Here is a 9,935-nt window from a genome sequence, read left to right on the forward strand (position 1 = left end):
CCTTGCAGACAATCTTACTTGCTAAATTACTTCTCCATTGTACACATTTATTTATAAATATGTTCACGAGAGTAATTGTATTTTTTTAATCATTCTTCGATTCTTAAACCACATAATTCTAAATTTATTAAAAACATATCAGTGCAGCTTTATTGTAGTTGTGGTTTGAGGCTTGATGATTGACCAGCCCTTGTTGTTCGATTACAGTGGTGAGAATATTATAACAGTTTAAGCATATATGTATATTTACTGTATATTTAAAGTAAGGTATCTTTTAATGATTATAGATAAGATTAGTCAGTATAGACTCTCCATAGTTATTCACATAGATCAAAATATGTACCTTATTTTATAGTAACTGGTATCTGCAGGTGACATGCAATTCAATAATGACTCTATCAGACGAAATTATTAAAAAATGATAACACTATATTATATATTTCCTATTTTACAATTTGGGGCAATGGATGTTTATTAATAACAAATATCATAGAGTGCCTGCCTCAATTTAAAGGACTATCAGACTTGAGACCAATCTTTGTTGATTTCTTATAAATATAACAATAAGTGGAAATTTACTATTGCACGTATCAAGCATAATAAGCAAACATTGAAATAAAGTTAAGATAAAATGGTATTGAATAGTATTATCCTCTTTGCTGATACTTTTTTGAAGAACATTGTGAGTAAAGGTACTTTGATTTGGTGCATAATATTGGTACGGAAATATTCTTAATGCTTTCACTGACAAAAAATACTTTGTACAGAAAATACTAAAAAATATTACAAAAAGATAATGATATTTGTTCCTATTACTAATAACACTATAAATTTAGATACCTTCTAAATGTAACTTTAATTGTTAAAGGCTGTTAAACTTCATAGGAATTTAAAGATTCTTTGTTATCTTTACATAATACTAATTATATTATTAATAAAATCATCCATACAATTAATTCATATATCAAGAAAATTGAGAAGAAAAAACAACACATTTATTAAATTTAAAAGTGGTTTATTGGAGTCTCTGTTAATGTTCTCTTTTTACAGGTGTTTATTAAACAGTATCTAACTTTTCTAACTTTTAAGTATCTTTATAGAAATAGGAAAATGTTTATTTATTTTAATTTATTAACTATTACAAATTTACTTTAGTACAAAACTAGTCAGATTTGTATCTGAGTGACTCATATTTATTAAAAAATGAGGGATAAACTTCATTAGAAATTAACACAACTTTGGTCAGTGAAAGAGGATTAAGAATACAACTGAAAACAAACAAATTTTAAAAAGGTAAAAGTAAACAAATATAAGAAATATCACAAAATAAAATGTTTATAAAGAAAGTCTTAATATAAAATTAACATAACCATTACTAAAGTATCATTCTTATTATCTAAATTACTCAGACACTCTTCAAATAAGATCGATTTACATAATCAACTCAACAAACATTGCTCAAGCACAGAAACAAAACTTAAAAAAATATTTTGCAGATACCTGTACCTCATTGTTTGTAAATTTAATTCAATATTCTGATTACGCGCGAAAAAGGGGAAAATATTCCTCTGTTCTGTAGATGTTCTTTTATACATTCAAAATGTATCAAAGTGACAGTTAACAATATCATGCCAAACCAAACTTTGATCCTTGATCACTCCATCCATTTATCTCCAATATATTCTATAGAATCTAATTACTATTAACACTACTATTAAAGCTAAGCTCTACAAATGAAATTTTAAAACTGTATCAAATGTTTATATGAAATAAATTATGATAATACAATAGGTTGGACATGTTTTACTGTTCAATTCTGTTTGTATAGAACATAAACAAAAGAACGGGATACGAACGTTGAATATTTCTTTTATACAATACAAATGTTTTTAAACAAATCAAAAGCTTACCTTCGTGAAAATAATCATGCTAGGTGGATGTATTTCAGTCTATCACGTTTCAGTATATTTTTTTTATTTATTTCAGTTAAAAATTTTACTTATTACACTTATTATAGCAATGCATGTGTAAGGTCTGTACTTACAATACATTGAAATAATTGATCGTAAAATGTCGAATATATTCTGATACATGTAATAACCTGAAACGGGTTAATTTTTCGACATGCAATGAACTGTTCACGATTTCAAATAAGTTGTAATTATTTTACTTCGACGTACGTGTAAAGGGTAGACTTAAAATGGTTCCTAAACCTCTGATAGAACAAAGCCGAAACATGAATGTTGCCATGTATATGTGTCTAGACCCAACATATTCGAATGTAATGTAAATTTATTTGTATCTTGTGCTTCATTTATTGTTCATTTATTTACAACAGAAATTGAGTTTTCGAGATTTCGAGTAACTTAACAACAGATGATAGACACTTATTTCCGGAAGCTATCAATGTATGATTTTTACGAGAAATTCAAATTAATATTGTTTTATATAAAACGGATAAATACAGTGTTATAAAATAATTATATCAGAGAATAACAGGAAAGTATAAACAAAAAATGGTTCAATAACACAAATATATTTGATCGTTCGTAAATGGAGTAGGAATTGTTTAAACGGAGAAAAGGGAAAAAATAAGATCACACACGCAAAGTAACACTAGGGGGTAGAAATCTGATGTTCTATTGAAATAATTACAAAATTGTCTGGACACTATTTTACAAGTACAGAAGTTATTCTTCCAACGAGCCTGAATTGGACAGGAAGTGACCTATTAATCGACCCGACATCGTTGCGCGCGCGCGCGCGCGCGCGCACACACACACACACGTGGAAAATTTGAATAGACAATCACAATGAAAACCTTCGCTTCTGGTATTTATGTATATACGTCTATCTATGGAGAACAAAAGGTATCTCTCGTTTTTTCCTTTCCTGTATTAATATCTCGAAAAGTTATATTATGAATATGTATATACAACCTTGGCTAGAAGTTGGTCAGGTTCAATTCCTGTACCGATGAGACGATTTCTTACCATCCCGGTGGCTCGACTGTCTTGATCTCGATCGCGATTTTCTATGATCCCTAGATCTCGATCGAGTCCTCCTCTTGCTCCTGGAAATGTAAGAGCCGGAACGTTTTCGTTCCTTTGAACGGGATCGAGATCTATCTCTGCCCCTCGAACGGGATCGTGTCCTTCGTTTGTCCCTAGCACGTGACTTGCTGCGTCTGGTGGAATAGGATCGACTACGTCTTCTGTCCCTCGAGTGAGAACGGGACTTCCTCTTTCCCCTGGAACGCGATCGTGACCATTTCCTTGTTGCCGAGACGGATCTAGATCTACGACAGCTTCTGGAGCGGGATCTTCGTCGCTTTCGATTTCTCGATCTCGATCTGTGCTTCTTGCTGGACCTATAATTGCTTGAAGACCTTGAACGATACTCTTTACGTGAAGACTTTATCGATCTAGACCTGGACTTGCGTTTCCGACCACGCTCGGAAGAACGAGACCGAGACGACTTTCTCCCTCTCGATTTACTTCTACTTTTTGATTTCCTCTTTCGATAATCACGCTCACGAACTTTGCTCGATCTTTTCTTCTTCAACGAGTTACGACTCGAGTCAGAGCTCGTGGACTCGGAACTGCTAGATTCGGAATCGGCTGACCCCGACGGAGTATCGGTCTTTGCCATATCAGGCGGCACGATTTGTTGCTGTGGACTTTGTCCGCCGCTCGATAAAGTTTCAGACGCTTCTCTTTGATTATTTACCGTTTCTTTTTCATCAACTAAAGTAGTGATGTTACGGAGTTACGCTTAATGATGTAATTACACGGCTATAGGTTTTATTATACATCGAAACATACCTGAATCTTTGCAGCTTGTATTACCAGTATGATTTTCCTGTTGTTTATTATAATGCTCTTCGTAACGTTGTTCTTCCTTCTCATCTTCCTCTGCCAGACGCGCCTCAATCTCCTCCTCCGTCTTTTTGAATGCTTGTTGCCGCCGTTTCAACGTTTCCTGTAACGATTACACATATTACATTTGTCATTCTCCCTTTCCTTTATACCCAGCAAGTGGATCTTAAGAAACGTACTATCAGCTCTTCGTCACTATCATTGTTCTGAGATTGGACGTGCTCATTCTGCTCCTCCTCAGATTCGCTGTTGCTGTCGCCATAGATGCCCAGACCTACACGAAACAAATAGTTTATTATGCTTACTCGTAGCATGCTTTTTCTTTTGCTCAAAGTAAAAACATACGCTCGACCACTCTAAATATGCTGCTGCTATGATCGAAAAATGTCCTGAAAGACATCTTCACGTTTCACGATAACTTATAAGCGAGCATGGCTACAGAGAGCACGGTAATGGATGCATTTTACGAGCGACTGGCATTGTACACACGACCGGTTTCCTAGGATGACCGTGCGTTCATGATTGTAAAGGCATAGGGACTTACCAAGCTTCCGAGTGATCTGAGCAAGAGGGGCCATGTTGTTGAGGGATGCGACGGGGGTCTCTCCTGCAGGGACTTACAATACACACGCATTTAGTACCAAATGGCTAAAAGCTATCATCAGGGTACCCCCCAAAATTAAATGGTACTGATTCATCACCGATATCGCACAAGGAGAGTCGATCCTGCCTTCATTCCTTATATACCTTAAGAAATTTTTAATAGTATGCCCTTAGAAATATAAAACTGAAACTGCTTTAGATATGTTAGTAGTATATTACATTAATAATATTATGTACGACTATAAGGTGGCTCGAATTAGTATGATATAGATACAGTAATAAACTTATTATTACTTTTTGATATCTATTGCGTGTATCTTACATATTATTGGAAATGAAGTGAAATTGTTCTAAGTTAAAATTAAAAATAAGATATGTTGAATTAAACATTAAGACCATTTTTATACTTCGAACACATGATTTGTTTGTTCGTTTTTGTACAAATCACAGATTTAAATTTGGTGCCAATTGATCGAGAACTCGATGTACAAGTTTTCTTACACTCGAATTCTTATCACGCTAGTTACATCGAGTATTATTATATAATTTTTCACCACTCTTTCTCTTTTTTCACGAACAATTTATTTATCGAACGAATACAAATCATTGATAGATTTTTAAATGAGTCGTATTAAAATGTAATATTCGTAACTACTAATAAAAAAAAATCTGTTTAAATTGTGAATGAATTGGACAATGTGGTTTTGTGATTCTATTAGACAAAAGAGCATCACTTAAGCTACATGTATAAATCCTGGAACATAAAGTAGGATATCCTGAAATTATCGAATAAGTAACTCTATGAATTGAACAATCTCTTTTTAATATTAAAATGCTTATATATATTACAGAAATGGGCAAATAAAATTCACCGCAACACTGCACGAGACTCGTGTGAATCAGATTCTGTGCACTGGTGAGCGAAAGTATGAAATATATCAATTTGTTAGTTGTATCGTGTGTATCTGGGGTACCTTTGGCACGTGCGCGGCTCCAAACCTCTCTGCATATAGAACTGATTTCTTCGTTCGTTACTTCCAAAAGAATTTCTGTAAGCGATCTCCGTACTTTCAACATCTGCTTAACAAAACTTTTGTTGTAATCTCGATGTAATGCAATCGTCAGATGACCACACTGTAGCAATGCTCACCACATCTTGCAGAACTTCTTCTCTCGTTCGTTTGGGTGTGCTCAAACTAGCGTTAGGAGTAGTTGGACTCCTGTCGGTATGCGTATGAGCATCCGGCGAATCTGCATCTCGAAATCGCGATTTCCGTGGTCGTAGAAGAATATCTGGTGTACGTTCAAAGTTTTTCTCACTCACTGGCTGAGTACGTACTCCTTCATCAGGTTCTTGTTCTGTTTCCTTTTCGGAATCGGAATCCTGCGTTCCCAAAGAGCAACAAAGAATTTGGCAATCATGTTTTGCGTGAACGTTTGAGCAACTTTATTTACGAAGTAACGTAAATTAATGAGTTTATTGAGGCACCTACAAATTTGCTTTTAGAAGGATTCAGAACTGCCCGAGCTTCATCCTCAGCTTGCTTACGGGCTTCTAACTCTTGTTTCCTCAATATCTCTTGTCTTTCCCTTTCAACAGCTTTCTGCTTTTCCTTTTCCATCTTTTCTAAACCCTCCCTAATCCACGCTGGTAACTGTCTACGTTTTGCAGCGTCTAAAGTAAAAATATTCTCACCTTATCAACATTTTTATCGCGATTTTGTTGTTTCATGAAAACTTGTAGAAAACTTGTCAGTATGATCACTTAAATGGATTAAATCTTCATAATTAAATAACTGCGAGTACACTTTTTATGTATGAAATAATTTGGCATTTCACTTTCACATATTTTTAGAACACCTATTTCGAACTTACCTATAGTTGTAGTAGTATCTTCTTCTGGTGTTTTTTCTCTGTCTTCTCGACACCGAACATTGTCTATTGGCCTTATGTGCGGTGTTCTGTTTGCATGTCTGACTCCTTTCATGAAAGGAGGTGGTTGTGGGGGTATTGCAGTTGGTGGTTCTCCAGACCAATAATTAGTTACCTAAATGTAAAATGCTAATTATCTGTAAATTTCAAATCTACCCATATTTTGTGTTAGAGTTTATTTAGTGGAAAGGTTTAAGAAAAATCAAATTATTTAAAACAAATTTAAAAAAATTTGAAACAATTAAAATTACAGTAGAAAAATAAGTTGCTAAATTTTATAAATATTTAGTCAACAGAATGAAATAAAATTTAATGCTTAGTCCAACGAAGCTTAATCCATAGTTTCTTTTCATTGTTGAATCTAAGCATATTAACAAGATAAAGAGGTGTAGAGATACATAGATTGATATTATATTAGAAATATAATTTTAACCTGACTATAAGGTTGTGTTGGTGGTACTGAATTATAAGAATACAACGATGGTGTTGCTGGAGGTGGTACGCTAAATTCTGATGTAGTTGATATAGTTGGAGCAGGTGGAATAACTGGTACTGTAGGAATACCCATAGGTTTTCCATCAGGACCTATAGAAACACCAGGGGGAGGAACACCGGTCCATTCCCAAGTACCTGCACCAGAACCTGAAGTATTCCAATGGCCCCACTGATTCCATTGGTTCCAAGCTTCAGCTGGTATTAAAGAAGATAATCGAAAAGTAATTTTGTAATAATAATTAATTAGTGATTTCATAACCACGAGTTATGTACTTTCCTATATTAAGACTATAAACAAACTGAAGATTCATATTGATACTATAAGCATATTATAATTAATTTCTATTGTTATTTTATAATGAATATTGTTACAAAAATTTGAGTCAATTTTGGAATTACCAAAATTAGATTCACATTAATAGAATAAATGAAAGTTTAAAATTATGATATTTTAGATTTAACCATATGAATTGTATCATTCATGAATGGATTTTTTTATAAATACCTTGTGTTATATTAAAACTTCTAGAGGTTTAGTTTTTTTTTCAGTTACCTGATCCACTAATTGTTGGTGCAGGTGGAGCTGGTGGTATATCATCATCTTTCGTATCCATATCCATAGGAGCTTCTCCGCTACTATCAGTCCCATGACATATAGGATTAATAGTAGGTGGAGGTGGTGCTGGAGGTACCACAGTTTCTTTCATTTTGATCCATTGCTGAGCTAGTGCTGCCCAGTCAACTAAACAATAATAAATAGTTTCATGTCAAGATTAACAGTTGCACGATGATGGATACATATGGAATATGAGAATACTTCTTACACGATTTACCTTGATCGTTACTCATGTTTTGATAAGCAGAAGGATTTAAGGCCCACTGGGTAGGGTAGTCCTTTCCTTCAAACATATCTCCACTCATTTTCATTTATTAATGCCCACAAGGAGAAATGAGAATTGTGAATTAGCGCGCTTTAACCTTGTACATGAATAACGCGAGCATTGATAACCGATATAAGTCTAAAGGATCATCAAATAGAACATGTCGACTACATGGTGAAAAAATACTTGGATTTAGTCGCCTTTCATCACTTTCACTGCCACCGATCGATGTTTTAATACAGTTCAGGGCGCCCTATTGCGATATACGTTGCTTACATTCACAATTAAGGACACGATTTACTAAGAGATTATTCGCACTCGAAACACCGGCACAACCATTAAATTGGCGCAATCGAATCACGTTCTAAAGAATACGATTTTACATTTTTTTACGTTCTTCTTAATCATTCGATACTGTGATGAACTGCCAAACTACTTTACCGGAAAATATCGCATCCCCAATAATGTTGCCGCGAGGTGTCACCATAAACTAAATAGATATAAGAGTAGACATATTAATATATATTCCTGTCGCTATTATTGAATGTTTTAAAACACCATTATCATTTCCGCGTTAGTTCCAACGTTACCAACAGCCTGTTGAAAGCAATATTACTTAATACTACTCGTTATAGTAGAAATTAAAATTTATTTTTGCTATTTCTGCCAAGTTTTGAAAGACATATTTGTATATTTAAATTACGCGCGACATCATTTCGTTCATGGACATGTTGGGGACCAGATGTATACCCTATTTTCGTGTTGTGTTAAATACACAGATTTTTATAGGAATTTGTGGTTACAAATATGTTATAAATAATGCTATTCCTGTCAGTAGACAGCCGCGAAGGCTTCTATTTCCATCGACAAATTATAGGGATAGACAGGCAAATTAAATACAAGCACAGACAAGTATATAAGATAGACCGGACTTTTAATGGATTTTCGTGTTTCATGCTCTGAAATACCGACTTCTTGAAAATCCATTGGTTTTTGAGCGCCTTCTACTATTTTCAAGCAGTATAAATAGGAAATGCACTGTTTTCATTACTGACACTCGTAATGCCAGCAATCGAGAAAATATTCAAGTTCGCACTCCGGTAAGTGCGAACTCTCCTGGCCACTGGCGATCCATTGGAGGGACTCCTATGTCCTGGACCACCCTAGATACCTGGACTCCCCTGGACAGTTGGCAGTTGCAGATATCCAGTGGTCATCCTGCACCACCCGTAGATTTTGTTCAAATTTTGATTTTATTTTTTCTGTTGGCCTGATTTGCATGTACCTTGTCCTTCCTTTGTGTTTTCGTTATTTTCTATGTATCCCAAATCCAATGTTACGTTTTTCCTCTTTATTATTGTTTAGGTCTATATTCTGTGGAATTCAATTAATATTTCTAATATTTTCTTACACTTGCCTTTCATTCATGTTTTTAGCTTATAAAATATGTGGTACCGCTCGCCTCTCCGACATACCAGCCTTCAAGGTGGTACGCCTTGTACCATCGCCCGTCTGTTTCATGGTTGCATTAACCCTAAAGTCTAATTTAACCAATACTTCTCTAATGATAACTCGACAATTTGCTACTTTAAGGACCAAACTAAAGGTATGGATTTCGCTTGTTAGTTTAAGATTTTTTTACAGGGTGATCGAAGGAACATTGATTCCATCTTTTTCTCAATGGGTCTTCTATCGCAACAACCTTCGCGTGATAAGACTCGAGTAATCGGTTTTGTCCAAGGTAATGGCTGTGAATTGTCGATAGCCATAGGATAGTAACTATAAATATAAATGCAGTTTGCAGCAGAACTAAAGGATCAATAATTTTGGTCCTAAAAGTTGTCGGTTTTTTAAATAAGAACATAATTTTTTGGAGAAAGTTCATATAAATTCGTGTTTGAAAATAATGTATTAAGTAATTCAAGCTAATTAGAAAGCTTTAATAATTAGAAAAATAGAAAATTTAGGTTTTATCAGAATTTCATCAATCATTTGACTTTCTGCATATGCTTTATCAATGTATTATTAATTTATCAGGATACCCTGTATTTAATTTCGCGTTAGCATTATAATGTAAATTCTTACCGCTCGTAGCGCTACACTCTTATTTCATGCGTAGCCGTTAACGTTGAGCGTTACATAAGAA

The 9,935-nt window shown here is 34.4% G+C and overlaps 1 protein-coding gene across 2 annotated transcripts; it reads right to left on the reverse strand.

The window, feature by feature from the left end:
* Positions 1–1,957: 1,957 nt before the first annotated feature.
* On the reverse strand, positions 1,958–8,230 carry LOC143177066 (uncharacterized). Of its 2 annotated transcripts, none has more exons than XM_076374835.1 (11): positions 7,742–8,230; positions 7,462–7,650; positions 6,847–7,103; positions 6,357–6,528; positions 5,975–6,156; positions 5,632–5,865; positions 5,456–5,558; positions 4,423–4,485; positions 4,058–4,152; positions 3,825–3,981; positions 1,958–3,746 (listed from the first exon to the last, which is right to left on the reverse strand). In XM_076374835.1, the coding sequence occupies exons 1-11, from the start codon at positions 7,833–7,835 to the stop codon at positions 2,962–2,964; spliced, it is 2,331 nt and encodes a 776-aa protein (XP_076230950.1). In that variant the 5' UTR covers positions 7,836–8,230; the 3' UTR covers positions 1,958–2,961. The 2 variants fall into 2 exon arrangements, with proteins under 2 accessions (XP_076230950.1, XP_076230949.1); XM_076374834.1 differs by having other exon boundaries at positions 4,423–4,494.
* Between the last annotated feature and the right edge of the window lie 1,705 nt (positions 8,231–9,935).

This window comes from Calliopsis andreniformis, chromosome 3, assembly GCF_051401765.1.
Source record: "Calliopsis andreniformis isolate RMS-2024a chromosome 3, iyCalAndr_principal, whole genome shotgun sequence".
NCBI lineage: Eukaryota > Metazoa > Arthropoda > Insecta > Hymenoptera > Andrenidae > Calliopsis > Calliopsis andreniformis.